A 22,474-nucleotide genomic window follows, 5' to 3' on the forward strand; every position below is an offset into this window, starting at 1 on the left:
TTGGACACACGTGGGTTTTGGCATTACAACGTCTGATTGGTTGAAGTGACGTGAACGTGGCATCGTTACTTTGAATCTATTGGCTAAAACGATTAAAAAGAGGTGTCAATCATGCAAATTGACCAAAAGAAACCAAAGTTACAGCCCCTCAGAGTTTAAAGGGCCAGAGGCCAATGAAGCGCTCCATGTGCACGGCAGAAAAGGGCCATTACCATGTAAATGTGTGGTTAATTCTTCAAAAATATATATTTTTAAAAAGCATTTTTAGGCCTGTTAATAAAATTTATTAATTTCTGCTCTTTAATACCTAAAAAAATAAACTGGCATGGTGTCCAATTGTGTGCCAAAAGTGGACATTTTTGTACAACGTCTGGATATTCATGTATTGACAGGGCTGTAGTTTTTCACTGTTTTACTTTAGAAACACAAATCTTTGCACAGATTATGCTTATATGTTGGTTACTGGATTTCTGGAACCAAATATGATCTGTAATATGTTGTAGTCTGGAAGTTCCTGCCACTCACGGTGAAATAATTATTGCGATCGGACATACAGTTTTCTTTTGGCAAGCATTTGTTTCAGAGCTTAATTCCTGTTTGCCCATCTCTCTGTCTGACCCCAACTGCAGAGTGTGTGTGTGTGTGTGTGTGTGTGTGTGTCCCATCCCCTCCTGCCACTCACAGGAGTTACTATAGCAACTGGCCCTAACAGCTGAGCACAGGAACAGCTGATGACTCTCTGCTTAAAACTCAACAGTTTGTTGCTCAAACCGCATACATCCTGATGTGTTCGTACATCTGATCCGGCAGTAGCATAGGCACACTTAAAATTTCTTCGGAAATTTTCGCTTTCTAGTTACTATTATACTTTTTAAAATATTACACTTTTTATGCTTTTTTTGTCCCATTGAAATGAATGGAAATCTTCAGAAATTCTGCTAAAACTTGCTTGTTTTTGAAACTTAACTACTTCCTCATACTTTCACCTAGAAACTCCTTTCAAACTTTAAAATGTTCTCAGATTATTGGGCTATTCCTGTATGATTCAGCTTTTTCAGATCTTCTACCATTTTAATTTTATACCTCTGTAAGTTTTCAGTTGCAAAATTGTGATTTTTCAGAAAATACATGCGTTGTTATGGTTGCTATGCAATTAACTTACAGTGTACACTCATCCATTCTGAATTTTCTCTTCATGTCTGAACAACTTCTTACTACTCGCTCAATTTCCACTCAACCCCCACAAATTATACAACAAAACGTAGGTATTTTTGCTGGCTTTTAGAAAATGTCACTATCATTCTTGTGGGATTTACACATATTTTGCAAATCTCCTCAGAGCAACACAAAGTCTCAAAACTCTCTATAGAAAGTCAATGGAGAGTTTGTTCAAAATCAGCGCTGGATTTCTCTAATGAGAGGCATTTTCAAATCGTAATATCTCCTTAACGAAACAAAGTTGAGACATGAGGCTTGTGCCAATATATCTTCAGACATCCCTGATGCTCATAATTCCAGAATCTTTTTCTCAACTATTACCATTTGGCCATGAATTGGGTTTGTTTGAGGGTAGGAAATTTGTCCCTCGCTCAGATCTCTTTAGATTTCAAACTCTGGAAATGAGGCATTTTTTTCTCTCGTCATATCTTTTTGATGGATTTCCACAGAGACCTGAAAATCCCTATGACTTTTCACCAAAGCCTGCTGTTTCTTACGGTGAAAGAATGATTTTGATGCTCCATATAGATTTACAGTTACAAAAAGTTGTTTGAGGGCAAGTCAAAGCAGTTTTGCTTCGCCTCTACTCAGTTACAGTGTATTACAAGTCATATATCTTCAATAATTTATATTCTATCGCTGAATTAAGAAGACCTGCAGATTCCCCCATCTCTTCTGAACAAAACGGTGTCAGAATGACCGTTCTAGCTCCTACGGTTAGGAAATTATGGCCATTTGTTCGAGGGGAATCCTGAATGTGAGAAATAAACTGCAGAAAACCTATCCCTTTCTCTGTGTCTGTGTGTGTAAGGGCTGATTACAGCAGGTGCAGCCAATTTAGCTGACCTAGATATACCAAGCACAGACTCTTAACAGCCACTGCTCCCTTTAGGCTCTGTGTATGTGTATGTTTGTGTGTCTGTATCAATATTTCTCCCATGTTAAAGTATTACTCCTCCATAATATTAGTACTTCTACTACATCTTAGTACTTGTGCTCAATCATAGTATTTCTGCTCAATCATAGTATTTCTGCTAAATCATAGTATTTTTGAAAAATCGTGGTGTCTGTGCCAAATCGTGGTTTTGGGGCAAAACCATAATATTTATTTTATGTTATAGTATTACTACTGAGTGGAGGAATGTCTGTTATGTTATAGTACATTTGCTGAATACAGTATATCTGCCAAATCATAGTATTTATCCAAAATCATAGTATTTATGCAAAATTACTGTATTTCTGCTAAAAAGCAGAAATAGTACCTTTTAGCAGAAATTTCTGTCAAAAGATATTATTTATGTTAAAACATAGTATTTCTGCTAAATCAGAGTATTTGTGCCAAATCAGTGTTTGTACTAAGTCATAGTACTTGTGCCAAATCATAGTATTTGTACCCAATCATAGTATTTCTGCCATATCATCGTATTTGTGCCAAATCATGGTATTTTTTTGCCAAATCATGGTATTTGTGCCAAATCATGTTATTTGTGCCCAATTAAAATTTCTGTTATGTTATAGTATATCTGCTGATTATAGTATATTTGCCAAATCATAGCATTTATAGCAAATCATAGTATTTGTGCCCAAACATAGTATTTCTGCCAAATTGTAGTATTTGTGAAAAAACAAACTTACTAGTACTAAGGCATAGTATTTCTACCAAATCATAGTATTCCTTCAAAATCATAGTATTACTGCAATTTCATAGTATTTGAGCGACATCGTAGTATTTGTGCAAAAACATACTATGTCTGCAAAATCACACTATATCTGCTATGTTATAGTATTACTACTAAGGCATAGTATTTCTACCAAATCATAGTATTCCTTCAAAATCATAGTATTACTGCAATTTCATAGTATTTGAGCGACATCGTAGTATTTGTACTAAATCATGGTACTTGTGCCAAATCATAGTATTTTTTGCAAATCATATTATTTGAACCAAAACACTGTATTGGGACGAAGTCATAGTATTTCTTCTAAATCATAGTATTTCACCCAAATCTCAGTAGTTGTGCTAAATGGTGTGTAAGTGCTGATTACAGCAGGTGCAGCCACTTTAGGTGACCTAGATATACCAAGCCCAGACTCTTAACAGCCCTGTACACTTTCCTCTCTGTGTATGTGTGTGTGTGTGTGTATCAATATTTCTCCCATGTTAAAGTATTACTCCTCCATAATAGTATTTCTGCTAAATCAATGTACTTCGACTACATCTTAGTACTTCTGCTCAATCATAGTATTTCTGCTAAATCATGGTATTTTTGAAAAATCATGGTATTTGTGCCAAATCATGGTTTTTTGGGCAGTTGCCAGTTTCTTTCATCTTTAATCCGTATTCATGTTGTACTGTAGTAGTACCACAATATGGCAGAAACACTATGTTTTGGCAGAAATACTTTGATTTGGTATACTTTAGCTTCTTCACCCCTTTTCAGCAAAATTTTCATTTTTTTCAACCCTTTTCAGCACAAATTCCAGCGTTTTTGGCTGTTTTCAGCAAAAAAAACTCTTTTCAGCTCAAGTTTCTGCTTACTTTGCCTCTTTTCTGCAGAAATTCTGCTGATTCACCTCTTTTCTGCAAAAATTTTCAGCCTTTTCACCTCTTATCAGCACAATTCTCAGCAGCTTCTGCTAATTTCAGCAGAATTGTCAGTCACAATTGTCCACCTCTTCTCTGTGAGAATGAGTTTGGGTCAGTGAGATGAGTAGCTACCTTGAGTCCAAGAGGGCCAGGTTCGAATCCTGCTCAGCGCAAAAAAAATTTTTCACCACCGTGCAACTTTTCATCTTTTTCAGCTTTTCAGCAGACAGCTTCAGCGTAAAGGCATCCACACAACTACTCCCTCAGTTTTCAGCCGATTTTCTCAGTTCAAACTTTAAAAAATTCTGCTCTTTCTGCTAATTATTGCTATGACTTTTGGTGCTCATAACTTCTATACTTTTTGAGATATTGAACTTTTTTTGCAATATTTTTTGTCCATTTCTGCCATATTATCATATAACTTTTCATCTTTTTCAGCTTTTCAGCAGACAGCTTCAGCGATAAGGCATCCACACAGCATTTTCGCAGGAAATGCAAATTTTTCTAGTCCACTTTGTGACTACCAAGTCGGAGCTTCTCGCATGGTTACATTAAAGAGATACATACACTGTTCAGGTCTTGATGCATTCTCAATCATCCAGGAAAGTAAATCTCCAAAAGTTGAATCTGTTCATCTGGACGTAGCGTTTTGTGGGAGAAACGTTTCGTCACTCATCCAAGTGACTTCTTCAGTCTCAGCTGCCTGCAGGTTTCCCCAAACCTTATAAACAGTACATTTGCATAATGACTGAAACCAGCCCACTCTTTCAATGATGAAGATGTACACATCCTGGACAGGGAGGAACGCTGGTTTGAGCGCGGAGTCAAGGAGGCCATTTACGTGAAGAGGGAAAGACCATCTCTGAATCGAGGAGGGGGCCTAAGGGTACATCTTTCGCCATCTTACAGTGCTGTGATTGCAGCCATTCCCCAACTCTCTGTGAATGGTACTCATGGCCATTGATCAGTGTTCTTTGATCAGTGGGTTTTGGTCAGTGATTGTTGATCAATGGTCATGGGAATTTGCGTAATTATGATTAAGGAACTGACCTCACAGCCCATTGTTCCTTCAGTGGGCTGGTTTCAGTCATTATGCAAATGTACTGTTTATAAGATTGGGGAAACCTGCAGTCAGCTGAGACTGAAGAAGTCACTTGGATGAGTGACGAAACGTTTCTCCCACAAAACGCTACGTCCAGATGAACAGATTCAACTTTTGGAGACACTGTTCAGGTAATTTTAATGTCCATGTTGCCGATTTAATTTTTGTGCTGTATAGCAGTTCTTCTCAAAGTTTGGTTCTTAAAAATAGTTCGACCAATAAATCTACTCGGATATGTTTCAAGCCTTGTAAAAATACTAGAAAAAAAATTGTGCTGCAAAATTCTGAATACCACTAAAAAAATACCTGCTTCACCATTGTAACATGTACTGAAGTTTGGGAACCACCTGCTCATGTTCTTGCACTTATTTTTTAGAGTAACAGTTGGAGATTTGGACATCAGAAATGACAGCCCCAACAAAGCTTCTGATAATCCTGGGGGAGAACAATGCACTCAAGTTAACCCTTCCTTTGGGGATACCAAAGAATGTTAACGAGCTCAAAGCAGAGATTGAAAATCAGTGCGGAGTTTCTGAACAGTTCAGATTACAGTACATGGACACAGATTTTAATCAGTTCCTTAACCTGACATCCACATTTGATCTAAAAGACATGGACAAAATAAAAGTGATTAAAACATGTGTACCAGAAACATCCACTGGTAGTAATGAAAGCAGTGTGTCCTCATTTAACTTGGGTAGCCCCTGCTCTGGCCACAACCCTGATTATGACACAGATATACTGCCATCGCCAGAATCCAGGTCATCAAGCTCCTCGAGCTCAGCAAACTCCACGCTGCGATCAGAAGCCTGGCCACTGGACTTTCGCATACCTGAGTTTAGCTTCGATGTAGAGCTGCAATTGACAAAAGGCAACCAGGAATTCCAAGCCAATGGAACACTTTTAACCCTAAAACCAAAGCTCAAGTCTGACATTTTAGAGAGCTTGTCTTCAGAAATTATGAAGTACAAAGCTTACCCTTCAGACAGCAATCTTAGTGATGTTTGCCAAGCTTTGGTTGTAAAGCATCCATGCTTGAAAGAGAAGGGTTCAGAAACTGGATTTTCTGCATGGAAGATCAGTTTGAAGTATAAAATGTCAAACTATCGTGGAAAACTGAAGAACTTGGGGTGTAGTGAGTTGGTCATCAATTCTCTCAAAAGAAGAGGGAACAGTAATGTGCATCCCAACCAAGTCAAGAAACCCAGGAGAGCGGAGGTGAATTTCTGCCCTGATTATCCAGCTGGAGAAACCCGAGAGAGTCAGGAAGAAGAAAGGTTGGTGCTGCTTTCAGAGTTCAAGAAGAAGAACAACGATGAAACCATCAAAGCAAAAATGGCCCAAACCTTTCCTCACCAGAGGCAAGAAATTCTTCAGGACATGCCCTTCGTAGCTGACTTTAAAATGGCCAGCTCTTTTTTTCTCCATGTGAGGTAACTGAATCAGTTGATCTGCAAATGCACTCCACATGCAATATTTTAAACCCATCATGCTAAACATTTGTTTATTTTACAGATAAATGCTGAATTCCAGTGCATCACTACGGTCCCGCTAACATCCACATTTATGGCACAGCTGGACAACAACACAACCAAACTGACCAAAGTCTTCAGAAACAAGGGAGGAACATCTGGACATAAGATCACAGAAATCATGGCTGCAATTGATGAGGTTTGGAATTAATTTTTTGAATGCTTCATTCCCTCTTTTAATACATATGATTTTGTTGTCTCCTTCTATTGTAAGGTAAAGTTTAATGTTGGTATTATGGGATTGTTTATTCTTTGTCCTTTTCATGATAGTGTTGTCACAGTAATAAAGTTTTAAGTTGATTTGGATACTTCATAAAAAAAATTGCCAGAATTAAAAGCCGTTTTACAGGACCATAGCGTTTCCAAACGGGATTTGCCTGACTCCCTGGGAGAATTTTGGCATTTACAGTAGAAAAGTTGAAGCTAGAATAAACTGCCACCAAGCACCTTTCAAACCAAGACGGGATAAAGGGAGGTCTCTGAGCGCGCCCCCCCCGGCCCGCATGTGACGTACAGGGTCACGCATTCAGCGTCAATTGCAGCGACCATGGTAAACAGACAGTAGTTTTAGATTGGAGCTCACCTGTTGTCTCTCCCGCTCCATGCTCCGCTCTGCGAGTGTTTTTACCACTCAATTGAACCGCTGGCTGTCTCTCACTGTCCCTAAACAGACGAGCGATCTGTCTTCTTAACTGCCAAAAGAACGTAGTATCACTGCGTCCGTCCAGTTGATCATAAACAAGCTGAGCAGCCCATGGTCTGCCTGTGTTATTTACTTCTGCTGTCAACCGAGGCAGCGCGCTGCTCTGGCTCCACTACGGGGGACTTCCCTCTGTGATAAGAACGCTTGATGTGCGTTCAGCGGACAAAGGTGAGGGACTCAAGCGGCAATATTACTACGAGGCAAAACGTATCAGAATCGAGTTTTATCACTTTTCACCTTTGCGCCTTGCCACATTTACGCGGCTCACAGATTCGGATTTATCACTCTGTAATGATGCGATGGTCTGTCTTATAAAATCAGCTCAAAGTAAAGCTGTTGCACCAACATGCTTTACCTTACAAACAGTTTTGAATCTGGTACTTGTTGGTGTTGTCTGTAATATTCAGATTGTGGTCCTGGATGTCCTCTGCTGTTGGTTGTTTTGTGCCGGGATCACACCGTGCATTTTTTCAGCCGTCGCACACGGCTGCCCATGCCACACTCTTAGGACTCTAGAGACGTGACACACTGTGCAACACACGAGTTCAGTGACCCAAACTCAAGCAGAGACATGGAAAACATGCAGAACAGTGGGCCCTGAGGACCAGGGTTATGGGAAACCCTGGTTTAGTACTACAACTGTTTTTTCATTTGTCCTTGCACTACCAGGCTTTGATCACTGGACCTCAGGGACCTGCTGGGGGTGTTGGGATTGAGAAGATCTCCATTGTATGATGGTGCTTGTCCATGTAAGGCCCTAAGGACCAGAACCAGGATCTTGAAATGAACCTTGAAGTTAACCAGCAGCCAGTGACGCTGGAAGAGAAGCGGGGTGACGTGGGTGTGTTTGAAGGACTTGAACAGGAGGTTTTGCCAGATCATTGCTGCTGTGGTCCCCAAACTCTGGAACTCTCCTCCTAAGCCTTAGATCAGTGGACTCAGTGGTTTACTTTAAAAAAAATCCTCTGTTCAGGCTGGCTTTGGTGTGGCCTCTTGTTCATCCTCTTCCTCACTGGATTCTTCATGCTGCTGTTTTTGGTCGGGTTTCTGTTTTTTTTGGGATCCTGTGGTTACCTTTTTTTTGCTCGTCACATTTTTTCAAATGATAATGTTCCTTCTTTCCTTAATTTTTTTTATTTTAAATTTTGTTGTTCTTCTGTAGTGTGTCATGGACTTTTTTTTCTCAAAGCATTATATACATTTATTTTGCTGAAGTTAACTGAAAATGTCTTTAAAGTTTAGCTAAGTCAAATTTGATTTTATGTTTTACAGAACGACGCAGTTGCAATGAGAAGAGTGTGTACGCTAAAAGGACTTGCAGTCTACCTCAATGAAGATCCGAACAGCTTGATCAAAGAATATCAGGCAAGTAATCAAATAGAAACAATTTCCAGTAATAAAAATTTAACTGACGGTAATTTTTCCTCACACACATTCACTAGATTATAACAAAAAGTTAAAATTAGAACATTATTGGAGATATAAAAGCACAAGCTTATGCGGGAGTGACCCTTGCCATTACAGTTGGGGTGTAATGTGGGCTGAGTGTACTGTCTTTCTGCTTTGTTGTTCTGCCGTGTAATCTAGATGATGGACCAACACCTCTCATCTCGCTCTGAGCTGTCTACTGTTTTGCAGCTTAAAGGGATATTCAACCCCAAAGTGAAAATTGGTCTATTACCATATTACCCAGAGTAAGATAAGTGAGAAAAAATAATTTTGTAACCAGTGCAATAATGCTCCTGATCCGGCAGCAGTCTATTTGCTTTTGCCTAGCATTTAAAAAATGGAGTGAATGGGAACTATAAGCATTTTGGTTGCAAATGACTCTTTAATGGTACGAATTATTCCTGGTGAGCTCAATAATCATGTCGACTTTAAATGAAAAGTAACTAGAAAAAATTGCATTTCCTGCGAAAATGCTGTGTGGATGCCTTTACGCTGAAGCTGTCTGCTGAAAAGCTGAAAAAGATGAAAAGTAGCAAAAGTTGTATGGTTGTGAAAAAAAATGTTGTCCTAAGCAGGATTTGAACCTGGCCCTCCTGGGTTCAAGGCAGCAACCACACTCACTGTGCCAAACTCACTCTGACAGAGGAAGAGATGGAGAGACTGACAATTATGGTGGAATGAGCAGAAGCTGCTGAGGATTGTCCTGATAACACATAAAAGTGCAGAAAATTTCGCAGAAAAGAGGTAAATAAGCAGAATTTCTGCAGAAAAGATGCAAAGAAGCAGAACATTGCGTTGAAAAGAGGTGAATCAGCACAATTTCTGCTGAAAAGAGGCAGAACAACCTGGTTCTGCTCAAATTCACCAATCAGAGGTACTGCTTCTGTCTGCTTCATCAGGCTGTGTACTTGTATATATTTCTACAAATTTATTGTGCTGATAAGAGGTGAAAAGGCTGAAAATTTTGCAGAAAAGAGATGAATCAGCAGAATTTCTGCAGAAAAGAGGCAAAGAAGCAGAACGTTACGCTGAAAAGAGGTGAATGAGCAGAATTTCTGCTGAAAAGTGGCAAAGAAGCAGAACGTTGCGCTGAAAAGAGGTGAATGAGCAGAATTTCTGCTGAAAAGAGGTAGAATTTCTGCTGAAAAGAGGCAGAAGGTTCTGTATGTAGAAAAAGAAGCACGATGAACCATGTGTGAAATAAATAAAGAAATGGAATGAAAGAACAACCTGATTCTGCTCAAATTCACCAATCAGAGCTACTGCCTCTGTCTGCTTCATTAGGCTGGGTACTTGTATGTATTTCGGTCCATATTAGAAAAGCTGCTAAAATGATAAAACTTTGCAGAATTGTAATAAATGATCAATATAAATTACAGGTCTGTGATAGTGTTTAAATTTGTAATGAAAAAAAAAATGTTGAAGCAAGGTGGGATTGAACCCACGACCTTTGAGGTGCAGAGCCGAGTCATTACTGATTGCGCCACCTGGCAAGGGGGCGGGCGGCTGAAAAACAAGTAAAACAGCAATCAGAAATAGATCGCGGTGAGAGGCGAAAAGCGCCGTTTTTTGGAGTTACAAAACGTCGTGTAACTCAAAAACTAGGAGGGCTAGCAGAATAATTCTTGTACTGGGTGAATCAGCGGACTTTGGTGTATTTTGACTGCGATTTTCATAGCTCTTTGTACCTCCGTCGCGGAGATATGACGAGAGAAGAAACGGCTTCATTTTCAGAGTGTGAGAACTGAGAGGAGGACAGATTTCCACCCCTCAAACAAACGTAATTTATGGCTCAACGGTAAGATGAATGTAAAAACTGCTTCCACTGTGAGTGTCAGCAGTGTCTGAAGATATATTGGCACAAGCCTCATGTCCTAACTTTGCTTTGTTAAGGAGATATGGCGATCTAAAAATGCCTCCTGTTACAGAATTTCAGCTCTGAATTTCAAAACCTCCCTGTAGACTTTGAATGGGAAGTAACCAGACTATGTGTCACTTCGAGGCAAATTACGAAAAAACGGTAAATCTCACAATAAAGATAGTAACATTGTCTGAAAGCCAGCAAAAATACCTACGTTTTGATGTATAATTTGTGGAGGTTGAGTGGAAATTGAGCGAGTAGCAAGAAGTTGTTCAGACATGAAGAGAAAATTCAGAACAGACCAGCACACACTCTGAGTTAATTGCATAGCAACCATAGCAACACATGTATTTTCTGAAAAATCACAATTTTGGAACTGAAATCTTAAAGAGGTATGAAATTAAAATGGTAGAAGGTCTGAAAAAGCTGAATCACACAGGAATAGTCCAATAATCTGAGAACATTTTAAAATTTGAATGGAGTTTCTAGGTGAAAGTATGAGGAAGCAGTTAAGTTTCAAAACCAAGCAAGTTTTAGCAGAATTGTGGAGGTTTTCCATTCATTTCAATGGGACAAATTAAAGGAAAAAAGTGTAATATTTTAAAAAGTATAATAGTAATAAACACCAAAAGATATAGCCGGCATTAGCAGAAAGAGCAGAACAGTATAGAATTTGAACGGAGAAAATCGGCTGAAAACTGAGGGAGTAGTTAAGTGCCAAAAAGTGTACGGAAGCAACTGGAATATAGTGGAATAAAGAATAAAGAGAAACAGGAACTCAATAGTGTGGAAGCCCTTTAGGGCATCCACACAATAAAGAGAAACAGGAACTCAATAGTGTGGAAGCCCTTTAGGGCATCCACACAACTAGAAAAATGTGCATTTCCTGCGAAAATGCAGTGTGGATGCTGGAACGCTGAAGCTGTCTGCTGAAACTAGCTGAAAAGTTGCAGAAATTGTAAAAACTTTGCAGAAGCAAAGGAACTTTGCTAAAATCTAGTAACTTAGCAGAACTCTAATATCTTAGAGGAAACATAATACTTGGCAGAAATAAAATAGCATAGCAGAACTTAGCAGAAATATGAAAAATGAGAGAAATACTATAATTAAGCAGAAATATTATATTAAGTAGAAATCCTATAAAATAGCGGAAATAGTATGATTTAGCAGAAATGCTGTATTTTGCACAAATACTGAAAAGCAGCAGAAATCCTATGACTTAGCACAATAGTAATAACTTAAATAGAAAAATTGGAAAAGCAAAATGGACAGCTGAACAAATGCTGAACATGCTAAGGGTCACTCAAATGTAATTGTGAAACGAAAAATAATCAGCAAAAAAAGTATAACAGTCACACAATCACAAATATGTACACATATGGAAACACACATGCACAGAGAGACACACAGGATCAAATTCAGTCAACAAGTCTAAATATATTAAATTAAAATCATACAATAAGATGCTTCAATAGAAATTCTCTCTCGCCCTCTCTATCTCTCTCTCTTTGACACACACACACACACACACACACACACACACACACACACACACACACACAGTAGCAGCAAGTGAACAGTGTGTTTCTAGGTCAGTCAAACAGCTGTGAGCTTCTCAATTTGAATCCACCAATCAGAGAGGCTGTGTGCTTTTTTCCGCCAAAACTGGTGCACCAAGTGCAGGCTTTTACACATGCAGCACAGAGAGAGAAAGGGTTTTTGCAGTTTATTTCTCATAGTCAGGACTCCCCTCAAACAAACAGCCATAAATTCCTAACCGTAGGGGCTAAAACAGTCATTCTTAGACCGTTTTGTTCAGAAGACATAGGGGAATCTTGAAATGTTGACCATTTAAAATACAAATATGAAATATTAAAGATATATGACATAGATGATTGGTTGGCTTAGAAGCCATGAATGCCCCAATATGCAAATTTGAATGTGCCAGGGCTCAGATATGATTGGTTGTCTTAGAAGCCATGAAGGCCCCAATATGCAAATTTGAATGTGCCAGGGCTCAGATATGATTGGCTGGCTGGGAAGCCGTCCAGGTCCTGATAGGTAAGTTTGAATATTACAGTCCTTACACAGGACTGACTCCCTGGGGACCTGGCAGAAATATATAGAAATACAATGATTGCCCAGAAATACTGCATTTAGTAGAAATACTATGTTTTAGCACAAATACTATAAAATGGCAGAAATACTATAATTAAGCAGAAATATTATATTAAGTACAAATCCTATAAAATAGCAGAAATAGTATGATTTAGCACAAATGCTGTATTTAGCACAAATCTCATAAAAAAGGAGAAATAGTATGATTTAGCAAAAAAGCTGTATTTAGCACAAATCTCATAAAATAGCAGAAAAAGTATGATTTAGCAGAAATGCTGTATTTAGCAGAAATCTTATAAAAAAGCAGAAATAGTATGATTTAGCAGAAATGCTGTATTTAGCACAAATGCTGAAAAGCAGCAGCAATGCTATGACTTAGCACATTAGTAATACCTTAAATAGAAAAATTAGAAAAGCAAAATGGACAGCTGAACAAATGCTGAACATGCTAAGGGTCCATGCGAAGTATAACACTCACACAATCACAAAGATGGACAAATATAGAAACACACAAGCACAGAGAGACACACACAGGATCAAATTCAGCCAACCAGTCTAAATATGTTGAATTTAAATCATACAATAAGATGCTCCCATAAAAAGGCTCTCTCTCTCTCTCTGTGTGTCACACACACACACACACACACACACACACACACACACACACACACAGGGAGAGAAAATCAAGTTTCTAGGTCAGTCAATCAGCCTGGGAGCTGCTAAATTTGAATCCACCAATCAGAGAGGCTGTGTGCTTTTTCCCGCCAAAACAGGTGCACCTCTTTTTACACACACGCAGCACAGAGACAGGATTTCTGCAGTCTATTTCTCATAGTCAGGACTCCCCTCAAACAAATGGCCATAATTTCCTAACCGTAGGGGCTAGAACAGTCATTCTTACACCGTTTTGTTCAGAAGAGATGGGGGAATCTTACAGTGTTGACAATTTATCATTAAAATATGAATTATTGAAGATATTTGACTTGTAATGCACCATAACTGAGTAGAGGCGAAGCGAAAACTGCCTTGACTCACCCTCAAACAACGCTTTCTAACTCTAAATCTATTTGGAGTCTCTATATCATTCTTTCACCATAAGACACAGCAGGCTTTGGTGAACAGTCAGGAAATTTTCAGGTCTCAGGTCTAACATTTTTTTGTTCAGAAGAGATGGGGGAATCGTCAAGTGTTTTCCTTTTTTAAAAAAATATGAATAATTAATAATAATAATAATAATGCATTGGATTTATATAGTGCTTTTCAAGGCACCCAAAGCGCTTTACAATGACATTATTCATTCACGCTCACATTCATACACTGGTGGAGGCAAGTTACGGTTGTAGCCACAGCTGCCCTGGGGCAGACTGACAGAAGCGAGGCTGCCATATCGCGCCATCGGCCCCTCTGGCCAACACCAGTAGGCGGTAGGGTAAAGTGTTTTGCCCAAGGCAACAACGACCAGGACAGAGAGGCCGGGGATCGAACCAGCGACCTTCCGGTTACAGGTGCCCTATGATTTAGCAGAAATGCTGTATTTAGCACAAATCATATAAAAAAGCAGAAAAAATATGATTTAGCAGAAATGCTGTATTTATCACAAATCTCATAAAATAGCAGAAATGGTATGATTTAGCAGAAATAGTGTATTTAGCACAAATCTCATAAAAAAGCAGAAATAATATGATTTAGCAGAAATGCTGTATTTAACACAAATCTTGTAAAATAGCAGAAATAGTATGATTTAGCAGAAATGCTGTATTTAGCACAAATCTCATAAAATAGCAGAAATAGTATGATTTAGCAGAAATGCTGTATTTAGCACAAATCTCATAAACTAGCAGAAATAGTATGATTTAGCAGATATGCTGTATTTAGCACAAATCGCATAAAATAGCAGAAAAAGTATGATTTAGCAGAAATGCTGTATTTAGCACAAATCTCATAAAATAGCAGAAATAATATGATTTAGCAGGAATGCTGTATTTAGCACAAATGCTGAAAAGTAGAAGCAATGCTATGACTTAGCACAATAGTAATAAGTTAAATACAAAAATTGGAGAAGCAAAATGGACAGCTGAACAAATGCTGAACATGCTAAGGGTCTCTCAAATGTAATTGCTAAATGAAAAAAAATCTGTAAAGAAAGTATAACAGTCACACAATTACAAAGATGGACAAGTATAGAAACACACAAGCACAGAGAGACACACACAGGATCAAATTCAGTCAACCAGTCTAAATATATTGAATTTAAATCATACAATAAGATGCTCCCATAAAAAGCCCCTCTCTCTCTCTCTGTGTCACACACACACACACACACACACACACACACACACACAGGAAGAGAAAACCAAGTTTCTAGGTCAGTCAAGCAGCCTGGGAGCTGCTAAATTTGAATCCACCAATCAGAGAGGCTCTGTGCTTTTTCCCGCCAAAACAGGTGCACCTGTTTTCACACACACGCAGCAGAGAGACAGGATTTCTGCAGTCTATTTCTCATAGTCAGGACTCCCCTCAAACAAATGGCCATAATTTCCTAACCGTAGGGGCTAGAACAGTCATTCTTACACCATTTTGTTCAGAAGAGATGGGGGAATCTTCAAGTGTTGACAATTTATCATTAAAATATGAATTATTAAAGATATTTGGCTTGTAATGCACCATAACTGAGTAGAGGCGAAGAGAAAACTGCCCTGACTTGCCCTCGAACAAAGCTTTGTAACTCTAAATCTATTTGGAGTATCGATATCATTCTTTCACCGTAAGAGACAGCAGGCTTTGGTGAACAGTCATGGAAAATTTCAGGTCTCTGTGGAAATCCAACAAAAAGATATGACGAGAGAAAAAAGTGCCTCATTTCCAGAGTTTGAAATCTGAAGAAATCTGAGTGAAGGACGAATTTCCTACCCTCAAAAAAGTCGAACTCATTTCAGAATGGTAATAGGTAAGAAACAAATTCTTGAATTGTGAGCATCAGGAGTGTCTGAAGATATACGGGGACAAGCCTCATGTCTTAACTTCGCTTCGTTAAGGAGATATGACGATTCGAATATGCCTCTCATGACAGAAATCAAGCGGCGATTTTGAACAAACTCTCCATTGACTTTCTATGGGGATTTTTGACACTTTGTGTTGCTCGGAGGAGATTTGGCAAAATTCTATAAATCCCACAATAATGACAGTGACATTCTCTGAAAGCCAGCAAAAATACCTACGTTTTGATGTATAATTTGTGTGGGTTAAGTGGAAATTGAGCACGTAGCAAGAAGTTGTTCGGACATGAAGAGAAGACTGCAAAACTTACAGTGGCTCACTGAAAGCCAAGTGCATAGCAACCATGACAACGCATGTATTTTGTGAAAAATCACAATTTTGAAACTGAAAACCTAAAAAGGGATAAGATGAAAACGGTAACAGATATAAAGAAGCTGAATCATACATGAATAGCCCAATAATTTGTGAACATTTTAAAGTTTGAATGGTTGTTCTAAGTGAAAGTATGAGAAAGTAGTTAAGTTTCAAAAACAGGCAAGTTTTAGCAGAATTTTGGAAGTTTCCCATTCATTTCAATGGGACAAAAAAAAGCATAAAAAGCTTAATATTTTAAAAAGTATAATAGCAAAAAATACCAAAAGTCATAGCCGGAATTAGCAGAAATAGCAGAATAGTTTAAAATTTGAACGGTGAAAATCGGCTGAAAATTGTGGAAGTAGTTAAGTGCTAAAAAAAGTACAAAAATTGGCAACTAGAATAACTAGAAAATTTGCATTTCCTGCGAAAATGCTGTGTGGATGCCTTAACGCTGAAGCTGTCTGCTGAAAAGCTGAAAAAGATGAAAAGTTGCAAAAAGTTGTATGGTGGTGAAAAAAAAAATGTCGTCCTGAGTAGGAATCGAACCTGGCCCTTCTGAGCTCAAGGCAGCAACTCTCCTCACTGACCCAAACTCATTCTCACAAAGAAGAGGTGGACAGACTGACAATTCTGTTGAAATTAGCAGAAGCTGCTGAGAATTGTGCTGATAAGAGGGGAAAGGCTGAAAATTTTGCAGAAAAGAGATGAATCAGCAGAATTTGGGCTGAAAAGAGTTTTTCCTGAACACAGCTGAGATTTGTGCTAATAAGAGGTGAAAAGGGTGAAAATTTTGCAGAAGAGGTGAATAAGCAGAATTTGGGCTGAAAAGAGGTGAAAATTCTGCTGAAAAGAGGTCTGCAGAACTCTTTTCAGAATTCTGCTGAAAAGATGTTTTTGCTGAAAATAGCTGAAAAAGCTAGGATTTGTGCTGAAAAGTGGTGAAAAAACTGAAAATTTTGCTTAAAAGGAGTGAAAAAGCTGAAATTGAGTTAAAAAAGTTGAACTGTTAACTGAAAGAAATTTTGCCATAAGCGGGATTTGAACCCGGGCCTCCCAGTCTGAGAACGGATGCTCATCTCACTGAGCTAAAACACAGGTCAACCCGGCAAGGAAAATCAGTGAGGCCATCTATAATATGGCAGAAATGGGCAAAAAATATTGCAAAAAAAATTCAATATCTCAAAAAGTATAGAAGTTATGAGCACCAAAAGTCATAGCCGGAAAGAGCAGAAAGAGCAGAATTTTTTAAGATTTGAATGGTGAAAATTGGATAAAAACTGTGGGAGTAGTTAAGTGCCAAAAAACGTACGGAAGCAACTAGTAAATAGTGGAATAAAGAATAAAGAGAAACAGGAACTCACCACACAATAAAGTATAAAGAATAAAGAGAAACAGGAACTCAATAGTGTGGATGCAAAAAGCATCCACACAATAAAGAGAAACAGGAACTCAATAGTGTGGATGCAAAAAGCATCCACACAACTAGAAAAATTTGCATTTCCTGCGAAAATGCTGTGTGGATGCCTTAACGCTGAAGCTGTCTGCTGAAAAGCTGAAAAAGATGAAAAGTTCCAAAAAGTTGTATGGTGGTGAAAAAAAAAAATGTTGCCCTGTGCAGGATTCGAACCTGGCCCTCTTGGGCTCAAGGCAGCTACTCATCTCACTGAGCCAAAGTCATTCTCACAAAGAAGAGGTGGAGAGACGGACAATTTTGCTGTAATTAGCAGAAGCTGCTGAGAATTGTGCTGATAAGAGGTGAAAAGGCTGAAAATTTTGCAGAACAGAGATGAATCAGCAGAATTTCTGCTCAAAAGAGTTTTTTCTGAAAACAGCTGAGATCTGTGCTAATAAGAGGTGAAAAGGCTGAAAATTTTGCAGAAGAGATGAATCAGCAGAATTTCTGCTCAAAAGAGTTTTTTCTGAAAACAGCTGAGATTTGTGCTAATAAGAGGTGAAAAGGCTGAAAATTTTGCAGAAGAGGTGAATAAGCAGAATTTCGGCTGAAAAGAGGTGAAAATTCTGCTGAAAAGAGTTCAATCAGTAGAATTTCTGCTGAAAAGAGTTCTGCAGAACTTTTCAGAATTCTGCTGAAAAGATGTTTTTGCTGAAAATAGCTGAAAAAGCTGGGATTTGTGCTGAAAAGTGGTGAAAAAACTGAAGATTCTGCTGAAAACGGGTTATAAAGCTGAAATTTGTGTTGAAAAGAGTAAAAAAAAGTTTAACTGTTAACTGAAAGAAATGTTGCCATAAGCGGGATTTGAACCCGGGCCTCCCAGTCTGAGAACGGACGCTCATCTCACTGAGCTAAAACACAGGTCAACCCGGCAAGGAAAATCAGTGAGGCCACTGATAATATGGCAGAAATGGGCAAAAAATATTGCAAAAAAAATTCAATATCTCAAAAAGTATAGAAGTTATGAGCACCAAAAGTCATTGCCGGAAAGAGCAGAAAGAGCAGAATTTCTTAAAGTTTGAATGGTGAAAATCGGATAAAAACTGTGGGAGTAGTTAAGTGCCAAAAAACGTACGGAAGCAACTAGTAAATAGTGGAATAAAGAATAAAGAGAAACAGGAACTCAATAATGTGGATGCCTCAGGCATCCACACAATAAAGAGAAACAGGAAAACAATAGTGTGGAAGCCCTTTTAGGGCATCCACACAATAAAGAGAAACAGGAACTCAATAGTGTGGAAGCCCTTTAGGGCATCCACACAATTTGCATTTCCTGCGAAAATGCTGTGTGGATGCCTTATCGCTGAAGCTGTCTGCTGAAAAGCTGAAAAAGATGAAAAGTTTCAAAAAGTTGTATGGTGGTGAAAAATTTTTTTTTTGCCATGAGCAGGATTGGAACCTGGCCCTCTTGGGCTAAAGGCAGCTACTCATCTCACTGAGCCAAACTCATTGCCACTGAGAAGGGGTGGACAGACTGACAATTCTGCTGAAATTAGCAGAAGCTGCTGGGAATTGTGCTGATAAGAGGTGAAAAAGCTGAAAATTTTGCAGAAAAGAGGTGACTCAGCAGAATTTCTGCAGAAAAGAGGGAAAGAAGCAGAATGTTGCGCTGAAAAGAGGTGAATGAGCAGAATTTCTGCTGAAAAGAGGGAGAAGGTTCTGTATGTAGAAAAAGAAACACTGTTCAACCATGTGTGAAATAAATTAAGAAATGAAATGAAAGAACAACCTGGTTCTGCTCAATCTCACCAATCAGAGGTACTGCCTCTGTCTGCTTCATCAGGCTGTGTACTTGTTTCTGCCATGGAGCGTTGACAATTGTGCTGATAAGAGGTGAAAAGGCTGAAAATTTTGCAGAAAAGAGGTGAATCAGCAGAATTTTTGCAGAAAAGAGGCAAAGAAGCAGATACTTGCACTGAAAAGAGATGAATCAGCAGAGTTTCTGCTGAAAAGATTTTTTTTTATGAAAACAGCCAAAAAAGCTGGAATTTGTGCTGAAAAGGGGTGAAAAAAATGGAAATTTTGCTGAAAAGGGGTGAAGAAGCTTAAGTATACCAAATCAAAGTATTTGTGCCAAAACTTCCATATTGTGGTACTACTACATTACAACATGAATATGGATTAAAGATGAAAGAAACTGGCAACAAATTCCTCCACTACAAACCAGTCTGATACCACTACTTTGCAGTGTTCACGTTTACTAAGGCACTACCCAAAAGGCGCCACAAGAGGGCACTCCAACACAAGAGATGACCTATGTACACTGATGCACTTAGTAACAGTCAGCCTCCTACTACGTAATACAGCGGAAATACAGTAGCAGAAATACAATGTTTTTGCAGAAACACTGTAATTTCACTCAAATACTATGAAATAGCAGTAATACTATGATTTGGCAGAAATACTATGTTTCAGTACAAATACTATGACAAAGCAGAAATACTATGACTTAGAAGTAATACTATAACAAAAGGGATTCCTCAAAATACTATGAAATTGCAGTAATTCTATGATTTGGCAGAAATACTGTACCATAGATACAAATACAATGCTTTGGTAAAAATACTATATTTTGATTAGAACTCTATGATTTAAAAAAGATGAAAGCATTGCAAAAGGTGAAAAGGCTGAAAATTTTGCAGAAAAGAGATGAATCAGCAGACTTTCTGCAGAAAAGAGGCAAAGAAGCAGAACGTTGCGCTGAAAAGAGGTGAATGAGCAGAATTTCTGCTGAAAAGAGGCAGAATTTCTGCTGAAAAGAGGCAGAAGGTTCTGTATGTAGAAAAAGAAACACGATGAACCATGTGTGAAATAAATAAAGAAATGAAATGAAAGAACAACCTGATTCTGCTCAAATTCACCAATCAGAGCTACTGCCTCTGTCTGCTTCATTAGGCTGGGTACTTGTATGTATTTCGGTCCATATTAGAAAAGCTGCTAAAATTATCAAACTTTGCAGAATTGTAATAAATGATCAATATAAATTACAGGTCTGTGATATTGTTTAAATTTGTAATGAAAAAAAAATGTTGAAGCAAGGTGGGATTGAACCCACGACCTTTGAGGCGCAGAGCCGTGTCATTACTGATTGCGCCACCTGGCAAACTGTCACAGGTAGGACTCGAACCTCTGCCACCGGGTCCCACAGCCACCGGGTCCCACAGCAGCGGCTCAACCCTCTGAGCCAAATAAGGTCTGGTCACAAAGGGGGCGGGTGTCTAAGACACAGAGACTTGAGCAGTCAGAATTAGCTCGCGGTGAGAGGCGAAAAACGGCGGTTTTTGGAGTTACAAAACGTTGTGTAACTCAAAAACTAGGAGGGCTAGCAGAATAATTCTTGTACTGGGTGAATCAGCGGACTTTGGTGTATTTTGACTGCGATTTTCATAGCTCTTTGTACCTCCGTCGCGGAGATATGACGAGAGAAGAAACGGCTTCATTTCCAGAGTGTGAGAACTGAGAGAAGGACAGATTTCCACCCCTCAAACAAACGTAATTCATTGCTCAACGGTAAGATAATTGTAAAAACTGATTCCACTGTGAGTGTCAGCAGTGTCTGAAGATATATTGGCACAAGCCTCATGTCCTAACTTTGCTTTCTTCAAGAGATATGGCGATTTTAAAATGCCTCCTGTTACAGAATTTCAGCTCTGAATTTCAAAACCTCCCTATAGCCTTTGAATGGGAAGTAACCTGACCATGTGTCACTTCGAGGTGAATTGCGAAAAAACGGTAAATCTCACAATAAAGACAGTAACATTGTCTGAAAGCCAGCAAAAATACCTACGTTTTGATGTATAATTTGTGGGGGTTGAGTGGAAATTGAGCGAGTAGCAACAAGTTGTTCGGACATGAAGAGAAAATTCAGAACAGACCAGCACTCACTCTGAGTTAATTGCATAGCAACGCATGAATTTTCTGAAAAATCACAATTTTGCAACTGAAAACTTAAAGAGGTATAAAATTAAAACGGTAGAAGATCTGAAAAAGCTGAATCACACAGGAATAGCCCAATAATCTGAGAACATTTTAAAGTTTGAATGGAGTTTCTAGGTGAAAGTATGAGGAAGCAGTTAAGTTTCAAAACCAAGCAAGTTTTAGCAGAATTGTGGAAGTTTTCCATTCATTTCAATGGGACACAAAAAGTGTAATATTTTAAAAAGTATAATAGTAATAAACACCAAAAGATATAGCCGGAATTAGCAGAAATAGCAGAACAGTTTAGAGTTTGAACGGAGAAAATCGGCTGAAAACTGAGGGAGTAGTTACACGGCAAAAAACGGGGGAGCAACTTGAAGAATAAAGTTTAAAGAGAAACAGGATCTCAATAGTGTGGATGCTTCCAGCATCCACACAATAAAGAGAAACAGGAACTCAATAGTGTGGAAGCCCTTTAGGGCATCCACACAATAAGCAACTTTTGGAGGAGTAGATTTAGACTTGGGAATACATTATGGTTACTGTTCTGCCTTGAATTCAGTGCCCCCTACTGGGCCTTGTAAATTATTGTTAATGTGACATGCACTCTGACCCAGAACAGGAAGTCAGCCATGTTAGTTGGGGTAAGCAGGTTCACATGTGCTGAAGTGTTCCTGTAGTTATCCGCTGCAATCCTCTTTCTTGTTTATGCCTTCGAAAGCATCGTCTGTAAGTACTTGTTGACTTAAGAGTATAGAGCCATATTTTAGTAACATTTTGGTAGTTTTGTGTTCTAAAGCCTAACTTTGTGTATAATTATATTGCTAAGCTAATCTCATGTCATGTGTACATAGGAGGACCTATTACATGGATATTTCTTTGTCTTTTGTTGCTAGCCTTGACTTGCTGTAGAGTACATAAGGGAATTTGTAATATCAGTTTGTTAATCACCTTACTGTTGTATTCTTGTTTTGTTTTGGTTTCACTCTGATTCAATGGTGTATGGCGGTGCAATGTAAAATAAAGCACCTGGAGCTTGGACGCTCTATCCTGACTCCCGTATTCTTTTGAATGGAGTTTGGCTGGCTGCTGAATTGTGTACCTACGCACGCATGCACACACGCAAGGAGAGCAGTACAGTTACCACATACAACACTGTAAGCCGCCGCTGCATGGTGC

At 38.7% G+C, this 22,474-nt stretch overlaps 1 protein-coding gene across 5 annotated transcripts in view; it reads left to right on the plus strand.

Moving 5' to 3' along the window:
- Positions 1-22,474, plus strand: part of LOC120437078 — a 91,022-nt gene that overhangs the window by 66,959 nt on the left and 1,589 nt on the right. For 2 of the 5 annotated variants that reach the window (XR_005610812.1, XR_005610814.1), the window contains exons 3-5: positions 5,284-6,340; positions 6,423-6,578; positions 8,415-8,508. The exons of 1 other annotated variant lie outside the window; for it this stretch is intronic. Coding sequence is in view for 1 of the 4 variants with exons in the window: in XM_039607808.1 (XP_039463742.1) it covers positions 6,474-6,578; positions 8,415-8,507 (198 nt within the window). In the remaining 3 variants the exon portion in view is untranslated. Of the gene's footprint in view, positions 1-4,964; positions 6,341-6,422; positions 6,579-8,414; positions 8,509-22,474 lie in introns of those variants that run through there. 2 more of the 5 variants (XR_005610818.1, XM_039607808.1) reach the window with 2 other exon arrangements.

Source organism: Oreochromis aureus, linkage group 3, assembly GCF_013358895.1.
Source record: "Oreochromis aureus strain Israel breed Guangdong linkage group 3, ZZ_aureus, whole genome shotgun sequence".
Taxonomy (NCBI): domain Eukaryota; kingdom Metazoa; phylum Chordata; class Actinopteri; order Cichliformes; family Cichlidae; genus Oreochromis; species Oreochromis aureus.